The sequence below is a fragment of the Chironomus tepperi genome, unplaced genomic scaffold, assembly GCF_022539635.2.
Source record: "Chironomus tepperi strain 1889 unplaced genomic scaffold, CSIRO-AGI_Ctep_v1 contig_177, whole genome shotgun sequence".
Lineage (NCBI taxonomy): Eukaryota > Metazoa > Arthropoda > Insecta > Diptera > Chironomidae > Chironomus > Chironomus tepperi.
Genome location: NW_027226299.1, coordinates 739,487 through 763,376, shown reverse-complemented (window position 1 = coordinate 763,376; position 23,890 = coordinate 739,487). Strand labels below are relative to the sequence as shown.

At 31.4% G+C, this 23,890-nt stretch overlaps 4 protein-coding genes across 4 annotated transcripts; 2 read left to right on the top strand and 2 right to left on the bottom strand.

Annotated features, from left to right (window-relative positions):
- Nucleotides 1-150: 150 nt before the first annotated feature.
- Nucleotides 151-2,037, bottom strand: Grip71 (WD repeat-containing protein Grip71). Its single transcript, XM_070639070.1, has 2 exons — nt 1,830-2,037; nt 151-1,767 (listed from the first exon to the last, which is right to left on the bottom strand). Exons 1-2 carry the CDS (start codon nt 2,035-2,037, stop codon nt 158-160), a joined length of 1,818 nt encoding a protein of 605 aa, XP_070495171.1. The 3' UTR covers nt 151-157.
- A 331-nt stretch (nt 2,038-2,368) lies between these two features.
- LOC139089452 (uncharacterized) lies at nt 2,369-5,865 on the top strand. Its single transcript, XM_070638999.1, has 8 exons — nt 2,369-2,843; nt 2,911-3,378; nt 3,439-3,614; nt 3,672-4,377; nt 4,484-4,539; nt 4,600-4,680; nt 4,739-4,949; nt 5,010-5,865. The coding sequence occupies exons 1-8, from the start codon at nt 2,693-2,695 to the stop codon at nt 5,435-5,437; spliced, it is 2,277 nt and encodes a 758-aa protein (XP_070495100.1). The 5' UTR covers nt 2,369-2,692; the 3' UTR covers nt 5,438-5,865.
- A 784-nt stretch (nt 5,866-6,649) lies between these two features.
- On the bottom strand, nt 6,650-8,184 carry LOC139089477 (protein lin-32-like). Its single transcript, XM_070639032.1, has 2 exons — nt 7,053-8,184; nt 6,650-6,993 (listed from the first exon to the last, which is right to left on the bottom strand). Exons 1-2 carry the CDS (start codon nt 7,496-7,498, stop codon nt 6,807-6,809), a joined length of 633 nt encoding a protein of 210 aa, XP_070495133.1. The 5' UTR covers nt 7,499-8,184; the 3' UTR covers nt 6,650-6,806.
- Nucleotides 8,185-18,880: 10,696 nt separating this feature from the next.
- Nucleotides 18,881-20,239, top strand: LOC139089514 (tubulin polyglutamylase complex subunit 2). The gene is made up of 3 exons (XM_070639069.1): nt 18,881-18,953; nt 19,013-19,575; nt 20,078-20,239. The coding sequence occupies exons 1-3, from the start codon at nt 18,881-18,883 to the stop codon at nt 20,237-20,239; spliced, it is 798 nt and encodes a 265-aa protein (XP_070495170.1).
- The last annotated feature ends 3,651 nt before the right edge of the window (nt 20,240-23,890 follow it).

Here is a 23,890-nt window from a genome sequence, read left to right as displayed (position 1 = left end):
TCAAAAATTTTCAAAATTTGAACAAAAATCTAAAGCAGCATTAAGGACCATATTTTTAACGGAGAACTAAGAATTATCACGAAAGGCATTTATTGATTTCCTTATTACTTTTCTTAATACATAAAATAATTAAAGTGTATTTAATAATATACTTAATTTAATTGCTTAAACGACGAGTTAAATCATTGACTTGTTTACGAAGCTGCTGATTTTCAGCTTGTAATTCATTAATTAAATTAATCTTAAAATCATCATTTAGTAAAATGGCCATTGACTGTTCAATCATATCAATGCGGTTTTGAAGCTGTCTTTTCTGATCGCCAATATGGCTCATTATCTCTATGTACCGCATATTTTGGTCCATATTCATTATCCCGACTTCAACATGAATTTTCTCAGCTAACGCATCGAACTCTTTACGGAAATCAAGGCCGTTAGGGATTTTCTGTTCATTACTATTTGATGCTATTTGTGGAGTTTGTACAGCACTCTGGAAGGACTCATTGCCATCGACTTCTATTACCTCATCGTCTTCATCAATTTTATTCTTTTGGACATTAGGAGTATCTGGCAATACAATTGTTGGTGTACTGGAAAATCTCGGCGCATTGTTGCCTGTGTTTGGAGTTTTTGGAAGTTCAAGATTCATACTTTTTGCATCATTTTCCTTATCATTGCTTAATTCTTCATTAATATTTTCCATTGGAATCACTCCAATTGACTTTCCACTTCGACGTTTGCTCTTATTTACACGACTGTCATCAAGTTCAATAGATGGTGACTGTGATGGACTAGCAAAATCATTAAGTGCTTCCTGCATGTTACGTCCATAAACATCTGAGAATCGTGATTCTGTGCTCACTCTACGTGATGCTGTGCTTACTCTTGTGCCATACATGGCACTTGATGAAAAGTCTGAAATTCTCCCACGCTGGAAACCAACTATGTCCTCTATAAAGCTATCATTTGATTCTCCTACTCTTCCATCAATTTCCTCCTCAATTTTAAGGAGTGATTGACGTACACTCTTTGAAAAATCCATTGACGAGCTCTCATCATCAGAAAGGAAGGCAACACGAGAAATTTTGTTATTAGAACTTTCAATTCGAGCACTTGTAAGGGGTTTCTTAATATTTCTCATATCGTAGCTCATCAGTTCTCCTTTCATATTTCCACCGACAAAATAAGCTCCACATTTGGATAGTGAAATACTTGTCCATCCATAACTTGCGTGAATTTGAAGACCTGGAGATTTCTTACGTAAATCAAAGATTTTCACAATACCATCGTAACCTGAAGATAGAATAAAGTCTTCAGACATAGCAATATCTGAGCACGGAGCTGAATGTCCATCATTTTTGAATATTGTCTTCTTTGCATGAACATCCAGTAAATATACTTTTCCACTGTATGAAGCAACTCCTAAATTTGATCGCTTTTGTGGATGGAATCGAGCTAATGTACTTTGATTATCTAATGTGAATGAATGTAGTTTAACTGAAGTTTGCATTCCATAAACATTAATCAGTCCATCTTCATAAACACTAGCTAAAAATTCATCACAGGAATTGAAATCCAGAAAGAAGACACTTGATCCACTTGTTGGTGCTGAGAATTCTTTCACTAAACTGCTGTTTTTCAAGTCTCTGATCTTTATTTGACCATTGGAATATCCACTAGCATAGCATAATCCCGCGCCTTTTTTCTTTGAAGATCCAACCGCTGTAAGATTGTCTACTTTGTTTTTTACACATAACTGGATCGATTCTAAAAGTAGTAAATGCATGTAATTAAGCATCTAGTTTATTTATATATGTTAAGTTACTTACCTTTATCACCTTCTTTCTTGATTTTACAGATATTAAGCCACGAGTCCTTTGAGGACTTAAAAATTTGGATAAAACTATTTGAAATTGGAAGTATTGATGCATCGGATACACAATCTTCTTGATTATGTGTACTTTCACATGTTACAGTCGATAAATACTCAGCTGACAAATGCACCCTTGTTTTTGAGCTTATGGAAAGAATGCTCATATTTAATAATATTAATAAAAACAATTAAAATATCGAGTAATATTTTGGAATTGACCGTTTTTCTGTTTAAATTTGAATTTGAAAACAAGATTGTACAATTGACGACAATCCCCTTTTCGTTAAATATTATTTTCATTTAGACAACTCTAGACAATCAAAGTAGCATTGAAATGTTTCTAAAATTGCAACTAAAATTGTTAATTCTTGATTTTATGTATTTAGTTGTAGTAAATGTTAAAAAATTTAAAGTGATTTTCACCTTATTTTTTTAACGACTAACAGAAATTTGAAATCATCGACATCAATAATATACAATAAGGGGATTGTCGACATTGAATTTTAAAAATTGGAAAAATAAATTGAAATTTGACAATTTAGTAAATTCTACTTTAATTAAGCAAAATAAGAAAGTGTAGAAGTTGTGAACAAGTGTAATTTGACATCAAAGTTCCGAGTAAATTGTTATATTACACAAATTATAGCAATTAAGCGGAATATTTGATTTGTAAACAAGGACGACAATTTTCAAGAAAAAATACGCATATTAAAAGAAATAATAGTTGGACTGGAAGTTGTCAAAGTGCTGTGGATCATTAATGATTCATTAAATTGTGTGAATTATGTGAAATTCTTAAAATAGTGTAATTTGATAAAAATGGAAGATTTCGATTGTGAAAAATTTGAGCATAGATTGAAAAACTTAAAGGATACGCAGGATTCCATCACAGGTCTTTCCAAATGGTGTTTAAACAAAAGAGCGGCACACAAATCGATTGTCAAATGCTGGCTAAAAGTTTTAAAAGAAGGTAAGATAAACAAAAAACATCCTTTCTGGATCTTTCATTAAAAATGTGGCATTAATTCTTATTTTAGTTAAAATTGAGCAACGGCTTACGCTGTTTTATCTCGCAAATGATGTCATTCAACATAGCAAGAGAAAGAGCTATGAATTTGTTGACAGCTGGGCTACTACATTACAAAGAGCATCAACATTAGTAAGGGATGATGCACGAGTTAAGGATAAAGTATCTCGGATCTTCAATATATGGCAACAACGTGAAGTTTATGCTGAAGACTTTATTTCTGATCTTAATGGATTGCTCTTAATAAATCAAGTAAAAAAGCCATTATTCACTCCATCGGCCACAACAAGCTATACAGCATCTCCTGTATCATCACCAACACATCGCTCAGACGATAATGAGGATGAATTCCAGCTTCAATCACTTATATCCAATATTAAAAGCTGTGTATCACTTGAAACTGAAACTGACATTAATTTAAAGCACGTTATCAAAGCAAGTGTTCCTGACATTGAGAAAGTACGAAACAGTTTAAAAGGTAAGAAAGTTTGTTTATTGTCTGATAAGCTTTGTCTATAATTAATATTTATTTTCACAGATCGAACACAAGTTGAAGAAGTGGAAAAAGAAGTCGAAAATGCAGCAACAAAGCATGAGTCATTCATCAATAGCATAAATGCTGAAATTAAAGCCCGTAAAACCTTGCTGACTGCTCTTGATCAAGCAGAAAGGTTTTATCGTAACCAAAGAAGAGATGTCAAGAAAGTCGTTTATGTAAGTTGTGCATAACTGCTGTAAATTATAGTAATCCATAAAAAATCTCAATTTCAGGCTTATAAGAACTTCGGAGAAAGGATAAAATCCATTCAAACGGAACTGAATAAGAAAATGAGCAATTTACCCAGTCCAATACCATCACCAGACATAAATGCACCGTCACCTGAGCCTGATAATGATGATTTTGACCTTCCAGCAGATGTCAACTTCTACAATTCAAATATGAACGGGACATTTGGGTCTTTTTTGAACGATGGTCCATTGCCATTTGATGTAAATGAATTTTATAGGGAATCGCCTCCTCCCGTTGAACATAATCAATCAATTCAAGTCATACAATCACAGGAACAGCAGCTACCAACTGCACCATTAAATGATTTTTATAATAATATCATGCCTCCAAAAATGGAAGCTTATAATCCAGCATTAGGTTATAATGATTCCTACAGACAGCCTCAACAACCTCCATTACCTTCATCAGCGCCACCAATGAATTTCATATGTACAGCACCTCCTCCTCCTCCACCAACTTCACAAAATAATAATCAGTCACTCAATTCAAGTAACAATGATGACTATTCATGGAATGAGTGGAATATGCATCACATTGACACGCCAGTGTCTCCGCCAAATTATGAACGCAAAGGACATGATGAAAGTAGCATTATAGAATATGTGGATGAAAGCTTGAGAGATATTGATAGTTCATTAAATGACATTGATCATCGACAATTGTTTGGTGCAGATATTGAGACAAAAGGTATAATTCTTAACGGTTTTTAGACGAATATTTGAAATTGAATATTTAAAATCCGTTAAAATTTGAATTTTGAAAATCCGTTATATAAAATTTATTTTATTTGCAGATGTGGATCACAGAAATTTAATTTCACTCACAGGGTCCCCAAGTCAAATGCAAAATGTAATTATTTTAAATTTATTCAAAATTGATTTTCATTTAATGAATCGTTTTTATGTCTAGAATATTCCCTTGCATACAAATGGAAATAATGATTTCATACCGCCAATGTTAGATCATCCTCCTCAACAAATGAACTATCCGGTAAGTATTTTAAGAAAAATATGTGAAAATTCAATTAATAATAATTTTTCTTACAAAGCCACATCCTGGCATGTCTAATTTCCCTACGCAACACCGAAATCAACGACCTCCTTTACTTCCAACTCCAAATATGCCGCCAATGAGATATTCGCGAAATATGAGCATAAATAGTGACTCATCAAAAGGTCCTGATGAAATGGAATCTTCTGAAATGGACATGGAACTATCTGACGATGATCTTACAGCTATTGATGGAAACATGTCAAATGGTAAGCAATTGAAAATAATTGATATGTCAAACAAATTAACATATTTAATGTCCAATCTAGATTTCTACAACATTAATCCGAACATGCACGGTCATCCACGCTACCAACCTCATCCAATAAGTCTTAATAGACCGCCACCATCATTGCCTTTGGATAATGATCCTATGAATCAACAAAGAAAGTCATGGATTCATAATAATCCTGGAAATTCTGATCTACCGCCATTAGATGATATTGATTTACCGGATACACAGCAGCCACCACTCGGAATTCCTCCACCAAATCCAAATTTCAATCCAGGATTTAGACCAAGAAATCCAGGTAATTTCCGTGGACAAATTCGAGGCGTGAATATGATGCGAGGCGGTATGAATAGCAATAATGGAAATGGCAACAATTCGCCATATAATATAAATAATTTTAAGAATCGTGGACGAGGCAGAGGAGGATTTCGTGGTGGAAATAATTTTCGAGGCGGTCCATGGTAATGGACGTTGACAGCTAGCTATAGTGTTTATGAATTACTATAACTATTGTAACTGTATTTAGTTTTAAGAATCACTTAATAAGATGTAATGATAAAATTGTTTATGAGTGTTTTCATTAACTAAAAATGTGTAGATCCTTAGCAGCAATTTTGGTATGCTTAAAAATGCTATGCTGATCCTCGAATGTTGAGGATATTGCTGCTAAGGAAGAAGAAAGGCACTTCATTTCTTAGAATTTAAGTAAATTTCGATGACTTGTTTTACTCTAAAAGCATTTTTTATTGTCATTATAAAGATTACGTCAAAATTTTCTTTAATTAATTATTTATATCAATTAAGGACGTAATGTTGGATATAAAAAAATGATGAATTAAATTATCTCAATGGAATTTATGAGTATGAAAATAAAGATAATTTTCATCTACGCATTTTCTTGGTCAATGACTACTTAAAGATCTTTTTAGACACATTCTCTCTTACGTTCGACTAGATGCATGACTTTTTTGGCTGTGACAATTTTTAATATCATTCTATTAGGCATCTAGCTTTTTCTTATGCTGCGAACGACTGTTTTTTGTATGTTTAGAACGAAGAGTTTTAGTTAATTTTATTTTAGTTTCGTATTTTGCATTTAGTCAATGAAGTCACACTCATATACAATTTTTCATTACCTTAATCCTTCGAGTACAAACGTTTCGTGAACATAAAAGCATCATATTTGTGTATTTATCGTGTAGATATGTAAATTTTTTTACAAACAGTTGACTGATTTTTTCGATTTAATGATAGAGTTAAGCTATTATGTACAGTAATTTTAAGAATAAAAAGATGAAACTCATTGATAATTCATTAATTTATTGTCTTATTTATTTACAGACTAGTAGTAAAAATTTATTTAAAATTGTCTATATTTTCTTATTAAATGGTATGTGAAAGCAGGTGCACACATTTCATTAAAGTTATTGTCAGGTTTCCTAAAAGTCTTAGACACTTCATTATGCATCATTATTTTAATATTTATGATTGTAGTATTTGAAATTCAAGTAGATTAAATTTAACGTACTTTTAATTTTTGAAATATTTAGATCTACCGGTGTAGTACTTTTTAAATTCAAATTTCAAATAACCGTTGAAAATTCAAATTTTAGAAATGTTTGAATTTTAAATTTTGCAACACCGTTAAAATGTTCAAATTTTACAGAACCGTTAAAATTTCAAATTTTACAAAGCCGTCGAAATAAAGTACGACGTCTAAGCCTTGATCAAAGGTGAGTTCATTTGCACTGTATAAGTCATAAATAATAATTTTTTCCCCCTTAACATCAATTTTTGGTATCATTTTCTTAAATAATCACTTTGTGCTCATTAATTAATTTTTGTTGAGTATTTTGGAGCAGTTATTATTCTCACTAGCCCCGAAAAATTCGAAAGAACTTTCAACAGTTCCTTTATCAAGTAATTCACACATTGCTCCAATATAATTAAGTGCCATTTGCAGAGTCTCGAATTTCGATAACTTATAATCAGCATCCAATTTCGGAACGACTTCTCTTAATCTGTTGAAAGATAAATTAATTCAGTATTGCTGAATATATTTAATTGAGCTATCATTTACCTATCAAATGCTGTATTAAGTCCACTCATTCTTCTTCGTTCGCGTGCATTTGCAGCTTGTCTACGCTTCTTCATTACAGTTGGACTTGCCGGAGATGATTCAGATCGTTTTGAATTTCTTCTTGTTGCTGATTTTTCTGCTTTTTTACCGCAACCTTTTTTCCTTCCTCTCTTACCTTTCGTATAATTATCGATCACAATTGGTTGCTGCTCATCGGAATGTGTTGAATTTATCGTTTGATTTTGGTAGTAGAACGATGTTGGCGATGAAATGCTGGATAAATCACTTTGATGATTTATGTAGCTTTCAGTATTGCTCCATACTAAATTATCACTAGAATATTGATAATTGTAATTTGACTGGAGGCTATAAATATTTCCGTGATCTGATGATGAACTTAATGTAATTGGATAATTGGGAATATAGCCATAAGCCTCAATTTCCATTGCTTCTAAATTGATTTTTCTTTCTTTTGATCCACAAAAAAAAACTCTTTAAATTAATCCAATTTCGTATATTTTTTGTTGGTTCCCTCAGAGAACGCGATGTAACATTGCAGACAGTTCAAGTTCAACTGATCGTCATTCTATCCTAAAAGTGAGCTTTTGTCCTAGCATACTCTTATTTCCATAAAAAATAAGTTGGAAGGGATAATGACTGAATACGGAGGATCCCTACATTTTTATAAAATATATTCAGTTCATAATTAAATTGGTATCATCTGGCTAAAGACATCAGGCGAAAAACAAAAATGAACAGAACAAATGTAAAGGGAGCAAAAAGTGCCACAGAGTCATATGTGTGGTGCTCCTTTAAAGTATATTTATGTGGCACGCACTGAACACTCGTTCGCTTAAAATTTATTAAATTCGTATATATTTTTATTTCTTTTGTTTTTCTTTTTCACTTCTTTAAGGTGCCCACAAAGCACCGAAACATGTAAAAAGGACAGAAGGCTAAAAATGAAATTCACAGATGTATTTTGTGTTACGCTTTGTGATTCCTTCGACTTTCTTGCGAGAGATTTTTCAAGTGGATAAAAAGAAATATGTTAAGTCCTTAAAATGCAAGGAATGTCATTAAAAAAAATTGGATTTGGGAGTTGCTGACATGATTATTCACGTTTTATTTGAGTATTTGGTCTCTATGAAATGCTAACGGATTTTTGCAATTTAAAAATTAACGGTTGAAATAAATTTGAATTTTATAGGAAATTTGGATTTTGAAATTCAAAATTTATAGCAAACGTTTAAATTTTTATAGCAAAGTTAATTTGTTGTCAATTGGCTCAATTTAATTAAGTTTTTCCTCTCGTTTCAAACAATATTGACTTGCAACAGCTCTATCGTAATTGAAAAGAGATAAAGAACCCTCAATAAATTCAACAGCATTTGTCAAATCCTTTGTAACAACAAAATCTGAAGATAACATCCAGTAACTTCAGTTTTGTTATTTCTACCAATAAAAAACAACGTCATATGGACATACAATAAAGAAGTAAGGGTACAAAAAATAGTTATGCTTCATGAGTCAGCTACACGCTTATTGATTATTGATCATTAACAACTACTTTAAATTAATTTAAACGACAATTTTCAATAAGAGCATAGAAAATTCTCAATTTTAAGTCTTTCAACAGCACTAATTGAGTTTTAATTCATTTCACAAAAGTGAAATTCTTCAATAACAATAATTCTTTTATGTACAATTCTCTATTATATTTATTGGAATGGATTAAAGTATTAAGAAACTCAATGACTTTCAATTTTTCATTCAATAATAACAAAAAAGCCACCCGCAATGACTTCTTTGATGCTCACCGGAGAGATATCATCATTAAAATTACATTAGAAATGACTAAGAAAGTCTTTCGGAATTGAGGTGGTTCATCAAAGAACCTTTTTTGTTAAAAAGGATTCATTTTTGGTAATTTTTTGTTTGTGTAGCATAAATGGCTTAAAATTGGATAGGCGGAACTATCACAAGATGAAGGGACTCAAGTGGATGAAAGGATGTTTTTCTCTGAAATAATTGCAATAAATTAGCAGACATAAATCCGGATGTATACAGTCAAAATAAGGACATAATTAACTCTACACAAATGCATAATTAGACATCACATATCATATGTTTTGACCACCAATAGTTGATGTTTATGATGCGAAAAAGCAAACATTTGTGGTCAAAAAAGAATTAGTTCCTTCCAGAAGAATAAACATCGAATTATGTTCATCTTTTGTGTCAAGAAATGTATCTGTAACAATAGAAATAAACATCTTTCCGACAAAAAAATCATGCAACTGACGATACTTTTGCATGCATTTTGGCAGTTGGAGATGTAAAGAAATTGTGTGAAATTAGGCACATCTTATGTGTTGGATGATTACGGGAGATAGTGAAAAGTTTTATTAAAAATAGCAATTATGAATGAAATGAAGCGGAAGTAATTATAGTTACGAAAATGATACAGCAAATTGAGTTTAATTATTGGCTTTTGATGTAATTTTTTTTGAATTCAATTTTTGTTTGATAAGTTTTACGAAACGTGTTCTAATTTCATGCCAGACTTTGATTGTATCCTGTGCCAATTTTTGACTTTATAATCATTAGCTTCCCAGAAGTTGGTCATCATTTAAAAAGATTTGAAAATTCAACTGCCAATAAAAATTTGAATTTGTTGAAAAAGATGCGAAATATTTGAATTTTAAAAGTTCGTTACATAAAACTTTCGTTAAAAAATTGAAATCCGAAATTTCATTAAAAATTCAAATTCAAAAATTTCGTTACAAATTAAATTTCACTTCATTCACATACAAATCATTTCGTTGATCCACAAAAAGGTTCAATTTAAATAAATGAAATATGAAAATTGATTTAATGACTTATTCATAAATGTATGATGCTCATACAAAGAACAATACTTACCGCATTTCGAAGAAAAATGCTGCTAATTTAAATAAACACGTTTGAGAAAATTGAAATTTAATTAAATAAAGATTCCCGCGTTCAAACTTGTTAGGTCTTGAATGAAATTCTCGAAAATTGTTTTCTGTCCATCGGAGCTGGCTCGCAGGGAAGAAAGAGAAAAACGGAATCAGAAATAACGAGAAAGAAAATTGTTATTATGATATTCAATTTCCACAATTCATTAACAGAATAAAAGTAGCCGTAAAATTATAACAAATTACATCCGAAAACATTATTGAGTGTGCTAATGCTGATGCCTGTGGTGGTTTATCGTCTAATATTTCAGTATGTACCATCATTGGGCGCCCAATTAGCTTATAAAGTAAGAGAATAGAGAGAATTTTCATATGTATGTACTCGTTGGACTATAATTCAAGCTAATATGAATTTAAATTTTAGACCTTGTGTAGATGAAAAATTTCTCATCATTATTATAAGAGAGCATCTATGGGAATTAATTCAATTCAAGAAGATCCACAAAACACAGAAGAAACGGAAATGAAATTTAATCTGTGAATAATCTTTTATTCCCTCCCGTGCTGCTGCTTCTTATTATACATTATCGCGGCATTAATAAATAAATGTGGAACTGTAAGGTTCTCTACATAATGAATCTCATCTTGGAAATTAAGGGTGTTATTATCAAATGAGATTAATTGACTCAAACTAACATTTGTTTTGATCAGTTCTGATTAATTAATATTATTTTCTATCCGTTCCTTATTGATGTTGTTCAGTTGAGTTTAAAGAGTCATGGATGAACAATTTTTTAACTCTAGGGTGAACTTATTCACTTAACTTACTTTTTGGTATTGTACATTGAAATTTTCATATTTTATGTTGTGGAATTTTCATTATACCTGAACTGGAACTCATCCCTCGAATAATAATTAGCAAGTTCATATCCCTCAAACAAATAAATATATTCACCCCTGATGCCATTCAACAGACCGAAGATAGCAATGCGATCGTTATGGTTGAGAAGGTGAATTATGCGATCAGGAATAAAAGAAGGACGAGAAATTTTTTGTGTAGCGTCAGTTGGTGACCATACTCATATTGTTGATATTCGGGCAATAAAGGCACGAGTCATAAAAGAAAGGTCTTTATTGATCATTATTAAATTGATTTTTACATTCATCAATCATTCAATAAAAATTTCATCTGATGACCATAGAGGACCTTATGGCGTATGTCTGTTTTTTGGGAGAATTATTGAAGATTTTTTAGGGAATTTGAAGTTGTTCTCAATTGATTTTTATTCAAGTGCTTGTAAGAATTTTCAATTGTTTGACATTATTGTGGTTTAAGAGTTGAATTCTACTTAAAATACGACAATTTCGCCTGAATACTTAAAATTCAAGCTTGTGGTCAATTTTAAGAGATCCAAAGAACTGAAATTGATGCAAAAATTTTGAAATCTAAGAAAATTGACGCAAAAATAACGAAGCTAAACAAAAAAACTTAAAAAGACGCAGAAGCTTTCGCATCACAATTTGCATCTTATATTGCTATTTTTAAAATTCAAAAAACCGTTAAAAATTTATAAAGCAATTCATCAACTTATAATTCATACAAAAGACTTCAATGACTTCATTTCCTTGTCACAACATGTAATTTTACATGACACAATACAAAAAATAATTAACACCCTTAGAACAATGGAAATGTTCTAGAAGTTAACCCATTAATGAAGCACAGTTAACTCTTCATTTCCAGTAAGCAAGCGATAATGAAGTTATTTTGAATTGAATCATTTCCCATGAAATCTAATGACTTTATCAATTACTAAATTAAGATTTACCCTTTTTTCTCAAACTAATCTGATTTAATAACAATAAAAACATCCGTAAATGCAAAGAAGAAGTATTACAAAGTAAAATAAAATCTGATAAGTCATCATCAAGTGTTTCTCAATCAATACAATTCGAAACGGATTTGAAAATTATCTCCAACTCAATAGAAACGTGAGAATATCGTTAATTTGATTTCATTATATCCAAAAATCAATTCTATTTGGAATTGGAAATGCATTTTAAAGAAGAAATTTAAGGATGATCCAAACACGAGTTTCTTTTGGATATTCCACTTCATATGACCGGCCGCGGCCGTTTTTCAATAATAATAAAAAAAGGGTCAGCAGCGATGCATGAAAGGATGATTTTGGTTAATGAGCGGCTCGTGCCTTAGTAAATATGTATTTTTAACATCATTCGATTGTAAACAGGAGAAACAGTAATAGTCATTAACGGGTGATGTTACTTAACTGTACATGTGAATAAGGAACACGACAACTCATGTAATTGAATGTCCATGAGGAAGAAGACATGAGATGATGTTGACATAAAACCTACCATAAATTATGATAAGATGTCTGTGCTGTGTTGTTGACGAAAACAAAAAAAGTGTAAAATTTTGTGTGGAAAGGAAGAAAGTCATAAAACATTCATTATCGCATTCCTAACATTCGAACAAAATTGACTTTAATTGCAATTAATTAACTTTTATTTCTTTTCGATAAGCAATTTTCTTCCTTGCTTGCCTTTTTGTTGATCATCAAAGAAGCGCTGAAACAATAAATATTGAGGAGAAAGCATCGATAAAAATCTTTAAATGGCTTACTTACTATTTAGAAATTAGTAGAATTAAGACCTAAAGTATCATAAATTGCACTTTAGACGAAGAAACAAAAGATCAAAATCACATAAGTGACCTATTATAAATTTAAACTACTGTAAAATTTCTTCTACTGCACATTCCAAAGATTCAGTCAATATGTAATTTAGATAAGCACAATCTTTTCTTCACAATTCCTTTTTTTGTTTTCTTATTTTGTGTTAAAATTGCGTAAAACAAGAGTAAATACGAAAAGGAACAAGATGACCCAAAAAGTCATCATAAATTTTGATGCAGGCACAAATATAGTGAGAAAATAACATCATAAATTCCGAAAAAGGAAATCTATAAGAAATTTGAAGTATCATCGTTCAGACGATTCGATCAACAATAACAACAACTGAACGATAATTGCTACTTTCCTCCGCATCTGTAACACTTTAAAATGAAATTTCCGATTTATTTTTTGTTTTTTGTTTCCTTAGGATGAGTTTACAGAAATTTGGAAATTTTTTAAGGAAGTGCCCGTGCTGGTTATATCCTCTAATTTATATTAAAAATTATTGTTTTGTTGGATTAAAGGAATTACATTAAATTAAGGAGTGGAAACGGTTTTTTGTCTAATTTTGAAGAACATTTGGTTCATTTGAGTCTCGCATCTCTTTTAAACTCTTGCATCTCTTTTTGGATCTTTCATGCAGACAAGCGATTTAATTGCTTCTTATCTGAATTTTAGGATTGATGATTAGTTCCTTTTGATCCACTGTTAATCGTAGGACGCTAATAAATCAGATTAAGAGATTTGTGCTTCATGAATCGCAAAAATGGCGCAAAACTTGTTGCATCTTTCATAATTTAAATACTAAGAAGCAAAATTATCGCATCTTTAATAAGTTTTGAGTAAAATTCGAAGCAAAAGTTTCGCATCTTTAACACATTTTTACCATTTCCATGTCAAACCAAAATCTTATGCTGCTACAAAATCCAATTTGCGATACCTTTTAAAATCATCAATAAAAATACTACGTGCAACTTTGTGACAATCACATCCAACCCGGAACTTCTCATTCTTTATTATTTCTTCATTAATTCATAAACTACACTTAATTAGCCATTCATAACGTCTTACTTAAATGCGACGACACATAGTTATGTAAAAATTTCATCGACGTGAATAAATTAAAATCATAAATCCAACATTATTGAGTGAATTTTTGATTAATTTCGATTTCATTTTAGCTTTGGCAAATTTTCTTAGAATTTAAGGCTTGATTTATGCTAATCACACCTTCGTGTTTGTTAATAATAACAAAAATTAAGCCATTTTCATATTGTTGGCTATAATCTACTTTATGGAATTCATGCAAATTGCTTCCTTTTGATAGCACAACTTAGGTACTTTTTCAACAAACTTATTACAGAAGCTAGACAGCACTAGACAGCTTCAAATTCGTCTTTCGCAAAAGATTGATGTTTCCAATTTTTCTCGTCTTTTCTTTTCGTTAGTTAGTCAGCAACACTTTATAGCTTCATATATGTTTTTGGTAGTTACGTACGAGACAAATTATCTCGTTGAAGAATTCTCTTTAAAAAAAAATAAGGCAGAATACAATTGACGATACTTACGAGCTGCCGAGGCAGCCGCATATTATCTTATTTTCTTTTAGTCTCACTCTTGTTATATTTAATGTGCTGATGGTTAGTAATAATTTTTGATAGATGGAACATTTCTTTGAATTTAGCATGGAATTAGAAATTTAAAATTTTTATTTTGAAGATAAATGACAATTAAGTGACTATTTGTACACATGATTGATGATAATATCTGTAAATCAAGTGTGTACATGCCACTTATTGTGGTGTGAAATTGAGATGTTAAATATTTTTGCTAGAAGCGAAATTATGACAAATGATCGGTCGAAGGAACCGTTGGAAATTTAAATTTCTTAGAATTATGATCTACTAGGGTAATATCAACTCAATTATGACCGTTAAATTTTTGAAAATTGATCTACTAGGGGATTATCAACCAAATCATTTGAAAAAGTGAAAAATTAAAATTATACAATTTTCAAATTAAATATCTCAAAATCGGCGTCGATCGGCATATGACATTAAATTTTAATTAAATTCAAAAAAATCCGTTAAAATTCGCAACAACTCAGCAAAAATTCCTTAATGACCATATGTGCTGGTGAAATTGCAAAAAAATCCACGTGCTAAATTATTTAATAGAACATGCTGCAATATTTCTCCACCTTGCGGCTTCTTGAAACAAATCGTAATTTAATTTATTCATAATCGAACAATTTTTTGAAATTCATTGAATATCGATTAAAATCTGAGGAATGACCTTGGATAAATTACGTACTATTAATTTACCGATCGTCTTATCTTCAATTAACTATTTTATCTTTAATTTTCGCAGCTGGATATTCGATTGCTTAGAAATTAAAATTTCATTTGATGCGGCCCGACATGAAATATGAAATAAAAAAAATTTCTAAATTGTTTCAAAATAAATCTTGGCAATAGACTCAAGTGATGTGCGGATCAAAAAGTTTTCTCCTTTATACCATTCAATTAAAATGATGGATCAAAACATTTTCAATAAAATAAAAATCATAATTTGCTATCACAAAAGGCATTCGTGCAGTTCATTTCCTGAGGAGACTATGTTGAAGGCAATTGTAGTACACAATATTAAACGATACCGCATTGTTATCTTTACCAGCCGGAGAGAACTCATAAGGATTGCTTATTGTTTGGTTATAAAAACAATTTAGAATCTCAACTCCGTTGTGTTTATTATACCGCAAAATTTCTAAATTACATCCAACTTCTTTTGTTGTTTGATCGTGTGAACTTCCAATACTGATCGCTTGGATCATTTCTAATATTTTTTTCCTCTCCTTTTCGTTCTTTAATGTTTCAATGAAACAAACTATAAAAGAAAGAATAAAAACACTTGAGGAATATATTTTGTTGCAGGTTCAATTTCTTCAAGTCTTTTGTTTGATGAATATCATGTACAGTAGAGATTGATAGAGAGCATGAAACAGGTAGCTTGTTAAGCGATTGCAAAAATCCACAATCAGAATTTGTATTATAAATGGACTTTGTGGTCTGAATATGAGTCAGTTATTTAACATTATAGGTCAATGATATGGTGTGAAGCATTTTATGAAAATTTATGTTTGCGGTTCTTAATACTTACAGACTACATAGGTAGATCTTTAAATGGCAATGATATGATCTAACAGAAAGAATAGCAATGAATGATGAGGATGAAATGAAAGGATTTGAATGACTGCTCAGTGAGAATATGATCATAATCAGTCTTTCTGTGTATTCTTAAAAGCATAATCATCCTAAAAATTTCTTTATGATTGATGACACGCCAACAATGAGATTTATTAGCTTCTTCATCGGTATTACTGATCATTTCACACCGTTTAAGTTAATTATATTACAATTAATCGACAATCACATTCACACACAGTCAAAATATTCATTGATGTAAAGGCAGGCTCTCTTTCTCAATTGGAATCGGAATCGCATCATCATTTTCATTTCATTTCTTTTTTGGAATTTAAGTCTGTTTAAATAACAATCACAATTATTTACCTTTGATGTTGTTGCGCACTATGTGCTGTGCTGTATGTTACTAGCTTGTTGTGCCTGACATCAAAAGAATCTTCGCGAAGAAATTTGTGAAAAGAAATAATTGAAAGACAATCGATTGCTGTGTTTAGTGCCTTAGTCATTCTTGCAAATTCCATAAATTCTCCCACTGGACATTATTGGCTGTAAATCGATAATCTCTGTTAAGTTTATAATGAATTCGAGACTTAGACATTCTAAATGCATCTAGACTTTCTGATTAAAAGGAATTAAGGCATGTAGAACATCAAAAAATATTTAAATCACGCAAAATGTCAAAAATATCAAGAATGCTGCATTTTTTGCTCAAGGCACGTGCTTGCATGATTTCTAATTTATTCAGAATAATAATTTGATGAAATTATGGAAGCTGAATATTCATTTAATTAAATTGTGCTTCACTTTGTGAGGCAGGTAGTCATGCAGGCATCAGCAATTGCAGTTATACTTTCATTCATTGATTTTTTTCATTGAATGGACAGTAAATTGGTTCTTAATGGAAAAATTGGTTTCATTGGAAGCGCGGGAATTGACAACAAAAGAAAGCGACAAATTTGCCATTTGATAAACATGATTGAATGCAGCTTACAACGGGTTTTTAGTGTTCGATTTCAATTCGATCGAATGTGAGACAATTTCATTAATTGATTTAATCGATTTACAGCATTAATTACAACTACAACAAACTGAAATGCACTGTGAAGTGATTGCCGATCACTATTTCCCTTTGTTCTTCCACCGATTTATTCCGCAAATATTTCAGATCCGATCCATCGAGAATGATTGAATTCCTTAAGCATGTTTTTCTGTATCAAAATTTTCTTCTTTATTTTACTTATTTTACATCCAATTGCACAACACTTATGGACTAAATACATAATAATAATAATTTCAGTCTTACATAAAACTAATCAACTACTTTGTTCCTAAATTTTAACATGCGGCACTAAGAAGTTATTGTCAAAATTACAATGCAATTAACAAATTGTCTTTAATCTTTAACAATCCGAAAGGAACTGCCGCAAACAGATTTGTCGTATTCTAAATCATCATGTCGCCTCAAGCAGCTTTAGCAAGTATGTATAATGTCCAACAATAGTAGTACTTAAGCAGTCACTCACTAAACAGATTTTTACACGTTTATGATGGAAATCACTTAATAGCTACCTTCAGTCCCTCTTTAGTAACTCATTTAGTGCTGCGATATATGTCTGTGCCATTTGTAGTGTTTCGTATTTTGACAATTTCCTGTCATTTCCCAAATTCGGAACTACATCTCTTAATCTGTTTGGAAGAAATTTCTCATTTAGTTTTATATCCAATAAAAATGGAATCAATGATTGCCTTACCTATCAAATGCATAATTCAAGTTGTTCATCCTCTTTCGTTCTCTTGCATTTGCTGCCACACGTCTTCTTTTAAGGATTTCGGGTTTTACAATCACAGACTTATCTTCGCCTGAATTTATCTGAAGACTTTCACATCTGCTGATAACTTTTTGATGATCCTTGATTGTTTCTTGTCTGCAGTTACTGAATTTTTGGCATTCTTCAATTTTATTGATTGGATTTGGTTGCTGATAATATGTCAAGTTGTTCTGATGATTCTTTGTCATGTTCTGGTCATAATATCCATTATATTGAATATTCATATGACATTGTACATTATATACTGGTGATGAAATTGGGGATGCTGAATGTTGGTACTCATCCGAAAACTCACTTGCCGAGTCATTAAAATAATTGAGTCCATAGTTCGAATATCCATGGAAATTGTTGTAATTCACTGAATTTATTGACGATGTCATAAACACTGAAGTCATTTTCGTTCCTTATTATTTATTTTTTCACGTCTGATCTTCACCTCGAATCAATTCAAACTGATCCGTACATCGACCAGAAAAATTTCTCAACATAAAATAAGAAAAGTAATCATCGATTAGGTTTTTACCTGCGAGCGATATCAAAAACAGCATAAAGGAAAATAAAGAGAAGTAAAAAGTTGTGAGAGAAGAGGCAATAAAAGGAACAAGACGAAAGCGGAAAGATGAAGAAACTGAAGTAATTTTGACTCCACCTATTCATAAATTCTCAATTAATATTCAATTTAAGTTCAAGTGCTGTTTTGACTCTCGCGCATTATAATATAATGAGTTAAGTATTAAGAATATTTCATATTCAACGGAAGTGATCTTTAAATCAAAATATTCAGAAAATTGTTCATTTTCTCGACTTTTAAAAAACAATAAAATTTTGTTGCTATACAAACGCTAATGTCCATGAAATGGGAATTGTGTTCATGCTGATAGCACTAGCTGTATATCCTCTTTTGTAAAGGATTGCATGCATTGATAAACAATAAAGGATTATGGTTTTGATCTCATTCTTCCTGATTTTATGCTTCTTTTCTGGTTTTGAGGAATCAACCTTTTGTTGTATTGTGCCGCACAAGATCATGAAAATTATCGAGTCATGCGCAGTTTGTGTCCTTTGTTAACCATGACCACATTGTGTTTGTTAGATCGATTTCACCGTTTAAGCCTTTTATTCTCTGTTTATTAAATTTTTCATTTTAATGCAAAAATGTCAGCAGTTGTTGCAGCATCAGATGATGCATTTTACGAGAATCTTACGTTGGGTCTTATAAAAGTGTTAAGTGAGTAAAATATGAGAAGGTTCCTAAGATAATTTATTACAATTCTTTTCATAAAATAGATCAAATCCAACGGATCAACAATATTAATTACGATAAAAGATATCCAGCCGAACGGAATAGTGTAAATGCATGGGAGACTCGACACAATGTTAGTCTACCTTCAGATATGAAAGCCTTTTTCTTATGCACTGATGGCTTTTGTCTCTTTTGGTCTTACGAATATTCAGCAACTGATAACAAACGTGTCGGTAAGATTCATATCCCACATCTCATCCAAATCACTTTAATTAGAGAAAATATGGAATCGATTATGGCTGCAAATCAAAACACATCAAAATCATCATCATCGTCTTCTGCTAATGACGCAATTCCATCACTACATCTAACACCGAAAAGTAAAATTTTTGAACTAAGCACAATTCTCGATGTAGCGAAAGTCGTTATGATTTATGAAGTTCCAGAAACGAACGTTATGAGGATTTATTTATTAGAAATGGAATCGCTTAAACTTCAATTCTTAGCCGACACATTTTCAGAGTATTTACGTATGTCGGTTGCACATCTCGGTCTACCTTATTGGGAATTATGTTTCTCAACGTGCACGCTTCCACCATGGACACAGGTAAAATGATTTTAATGCACTTACTAAGCTGATTTATTAGTATTTGGATTATTATTCGTTTAATTGAATTATTAGCTTGTTTGGGTAGATGTTGGGAATGTTGTTCATTTTGGTACTTATTATGTTTATTATTAGGAATTTGAGAAACAAAGTGATCTGGGTTTCGTATTAGGGACGATATTGTCTGATTACTAGGTTTCATATGAAGCCTAAGAAAAGTATGATAAGCTTCTCTTAAAGAGTGTTTTGGTAGGAATGTCATATCCTGTAGATTAGGAATTTGTAAAGGTGTTCGATATTATTTATGGTCAATCATGTAAAATGCTATGTTAGAACCTGAAAACCTAACCAAAAACAACTAAAATTGAAAGAATTAACCTCAGTAATAAATTAAAATAAGCCTGCGCTCTCACCTAATCCAAATACTATACATACCAAAACATTAGCAGCCTAACTTGCGATCATTAAAACGGAATTTCTCTCGATTTTCAATCCAAATTAGCAATTATTTTTATTACTCGCACCACATTTACTGGAAAATAATGAACCGAGGAGAAATGTTAAAAATTTTCATAATGGAAACGAAGAAACTCCGTACAATACATTAGACCCATCTGTATTTAGAAGTAAGCCACGTTCGAGTAAGGCACCTAAACATAAATAGTAATCTTCTCAATATCTGTTGATATTTATCGTAAATAGATTGCAAATTGTTGATAATTTTGGAGATAGAAATAAAAGCATTCATCAAAATATTTGACAAGGATGTAGAATATTTTCTATTTTGCAGATCCATTTCTTTTCTAGGTAATTATGTGGTCAGGAGATAAAGTCTTCCTGTCAATACCTTGTTGATCCATCATCATAAATGTTTCAGTTCTACGAAATAACAGAATTTTTTGGACTTTTTAATAGAGCAATATTTTATAATTCTTTATGATCTTCAAGGAAGGCATCATTTTACTTCCATTTGTGGCATTTGTGATGTAAAAGTCAAAGACCATGAAATATCAAAGCGTTTAAAATGGGTTGGGCACTTTAGATCGCCCTGTAATTTTTGTTCGATAAAGCGCCACTTGCCCTTGCAAAAATAAAATAAAATTTTTTACGGTCTATTATCCTTCTTCTATTGTTCAAAATTAGCAACGGAGAATCCTACAACATTGAAGGCATTGTTAAGTACTCAATAAATTATTCAATACCACCATCGTGTTTTTTATTGACTACTCAAAGTGTTGAGCGATAAATCTTGTCAAGTCTGGTCATTTAAATAAATTTACATGAATATCACTCGAAAAGGTGGAGTCAAAGCATCTTCAGATTGGCTAAATCCATTTTTATGATGTATCTGTGTAGTGGTGATTTTTTAAAAAGTGAGTGAGTTATACTCAAAATCTTCATCTTTTCTGCTTTACACTCAGTTTCTTTTCTTCGTCTATCCACAAACTTCTCTCAAAATTTTCATGTTTTCTCCTTTATGCTGTCTGTATTTTGATATCGCTCGCAGGTAAAAACCTAATCGATGATTACTTTTCTTATTTTATGTTGAGAAATTTTTCTGGTCGATGTGCGGATCAGTTTGAATTGATTCGAGGTGAAGATCAGACGTGAAAAAATAAATAATAAGGAACAAAAATGACTTCAGTGTTTATGACATCGTCAATAAATTCAGTGAATTACAACAATTTCCATGGATATTCGAACTATGGACTCAATTATTTTAATGACTCGGCAAGTGAATTTTCGGATGAATACCAACATTCAGCATCTCCCATTTCATCACCGGTATATAATGTACAATGTCATATGAATATTCAATATAATGGATATTATGATCAGAATATGACAAAGAATCATCAGAACAACTTGACATATTATCAGCAACCAAATCCGATCAATAAAATTGAAGAATGCCAAAAATTCAGTAACTGCAGACAAGACACAATCAAGGATCATCAAAAAGTTATCAGCAGATGTGAAAGTCTTCAGATAAATTCAGGCGAAGATAAGTCTGTGATTGTAAAACCCGAAATCCTTAAAAGAAGACGTGTGGCAGCAAATGCAAGAGAACGAAAAAGGATGAACAACTTGAATTATGCATTTGATAGGTAAGGCAATCATTGATTCCATTTTTATTGGATATAAAATTAAATGAGAAATTTCTTCTAAACAGATTAAGAGATGTAGTTCCGAATTTGGGAAATGACAGGAAATTGTCAAAATACGAAACACTACAAATGGCACAGACATATATCGCAGCACTAAATGAGTTACTAAAGAGGGACTGAAGGTAGCTATTAAGTGATTTCCATCATAAACGTGTAAAAATCTGTTTAGTGAGTGACTGCTTAAGTACTACTATTGTTGGACATTATACATACTTGCTAAAGCTGCTTGAGGCGACATGATGATTTAGAATACGACAAATCTGTTTGCGGCAGTTCCTTTCGGATTGTTAAAGATTAAAGACAATTTGTTAATTGCATTGTAATTTTGACAATAACTTCTTAGTGCCGCATGTTAAAATTTAGGAACAAAGTAGTTGATTAGTTTTATGTAAGACTGAAATTATTATTATTATGTATTTAGTCCATAAGTGTTGTGCAATTGGATGTAAAATAAGTAAAATAAAGAAGAAAATTTTGATACAGAAAAACATGCTTAAGGAATTCAATCATTCTCGATGGATCGGATCTGAAATATTTGCGGAATAAATCGGTGGAAGAACAAAGGGAAATAGTGATCGGCAATCACTTCACAGTGCATTTCAGTTTGTTGTAGTTGTAATTAATGCTGTAAATCGATTAAATCAATTAATGAAATTGTCTCACATTCGATCGAATTGAAATCGAACACTAAAAACCCGTTGTAAGCTGCATTCAATCATGTTTATCAAATGGCAAATTTGTCGCTTTCTTTTGTTGTCAATTCCCGCGCTTCCAATGAAACCAATTTTTCCATTAAGAACCAATTTACTGTCCATTCAATGAAAAAAATCAATGAATGAAAGTATAACTGCAATTGCTGATGCCTGCATGACTACCTGCCTCACAAAGTGAAGCACAATTTAATTAAATGAATATTCAGCTTCCATAATTTCATCAAATTATTATTCTGAATAAATTAGAAATCATGCAAGCACGTGCCTTGAGCAAAAAATGCAGCATTCTTGATATTTTTGACATTTTGCGTGATTTAAATATTTTTTGATGTTCTACATGCCTTAATTCCTTTTAATCAGAAAGTCTAGATGCATTTAGAATGTCTAAGTCTCGAATTCATTATAAACTTAACAGAGATTATCGATTTACAGCCAATAAGGTCCAGTGGGAGAATTTATGGAATTTGCAAGAATGACTAAGGCACTAAACACAGCAATCGATTGTCTTTCAATTATTTCTTTTCACAAATTTCTTCGCGAAGATTCTTTTGATGTCAGGCACAACAAGCTAGTAACATACAGCACAGCACATAGTGCGCAACAACATCAAAGGTAAATAATTGTGATTGTTATTTAAACAGACTTAAATTCCAAAATAGAAATGAAATGAAAATGATGATGCGATTCCGATTCCAATTGAGAAAGAGAGCCTGCCTTTACATCAATGAATATTTTGACTGTGTGTGAATGTGATTGTCGATTAATTGTAATATAATTAACTTAAACGGTGTGAAATGATCAGTAATACCGATGAAGAAGCTAATAAATCTCATTGTTGGCGTGTCATCAATCATAAAGAAATTTTTAGGATGATTATGCTTTTAAGAATACACAGAAAGACTGATTATGATCATATTCTCACTGAGCAGTCATTCAAATCCTTTCATTTCATCCTCATCATTCATTGCTATTCTTTCTGTTAGATCATATCATTGCCATTTAAAGATCTATGTAGTCTGTAAGTATTAAGAACCGCAAACATAAATTTTCATAAAAAGCTTCACACCATATCATTGACCTATAATGGTAAATAACTGACTCATATTCAGACCACAAAGTCCATTTATAATACAAATTCTGATTGTGGATTTTTGCAATTGCTTACATGCTACTTGTTTGTTCATCTTTAATCTATGATTGCTTTCTAATAAGCTTTAAAGTGTTTGATTTACCTCTAACTGTAAATTTTACACTTGAATTTAGATCAATTGGTGTGTAGCTTAAGAAAAGTCTAACTAAACATTTGGAATCATCCGCAGATCTCATTGCTCATTTTTATTGTTATCAGAACATTAACCCTCAAAAATAAAAACGATATAATAGGTCAGTGCCAATGCTTCTAATCTGTGTCTGACGATTCTTACAGCAAAATGT

Excerpts from the sequence above, each read along its gene's own strand:
- LOC139089514 (XM_070639069.1), top strand. The coding sequence starts at position 18,881 with ATGTCAGCAGTTGTTGCAGCATCAGATGATGCATTTTACGAGAATCTT. Across the intron at positions 18,954-19,012 it reads GGGTCTTATAAAAGTGTTAA|ATCAAATCCAACGGATCAAC; the intron begins GTGAGTAAAATA and ends TTCATAAAATAG. Across the intron at positions 19,576-20,077 it reads CGCTTCCACCATGGACACAG|CAATTATTTTTATTACTCGC; the intron begins GTAAAATGATTT and ends AATCCAAATTAG.
- LOC139089452 (XM_070638999.1), top strand. The coding sequence starts at position 2,693 with ATGGAAGATTTCGATTGTGAAAAATTTGAGCATAGATTGAAAAACTTA. Across the intron at positions 3,615-3,671 it reads ATGTCAAGAAAGTCGTTTAT|GCTTATAAGAACTTCGGAGA; the intron begins GTAAGTTGTGCA and ends TCTCAATTTCAG. Across the intron at positions 4,950-5,009 it reads TGATGGAAACATGTCAAATG|ATTTCTACAACATTAATCCG; the intron begins GTAAGCAATTGA and ends TGTCCAATCTAG.
- LOC139089477 (XM_070639032.1), bottom strand. The coding sequence starts at position 7,498 with ATGGAAATTGAGGCTTATGGCTATATTCCCAATTATCCAATTACATTA. Across the intron at positions 6,994-7,052 it reads CTTAATACAGCATTTGATAG|ATTAAGAGAAGTCGTTCCGA; the intron begins GTAAATGATAGC and ends ATCTTTCAACAG.
- Grip71 (XM_070639070.1), bottom strand. The coding sequence starts at position 2,037 with ATGAGCATTCTTTCCATAAGCTCAAAAACAAGGGTGCATTTGTCAGCT. Across the intron at positions 1,768-1,829 it reads CAAGAAAGAAGGTGATAAAG|AATCGATCCAGTTATGTGTA; the intron begins GTAAGTAACTTA and ends TACTACTTTTAG.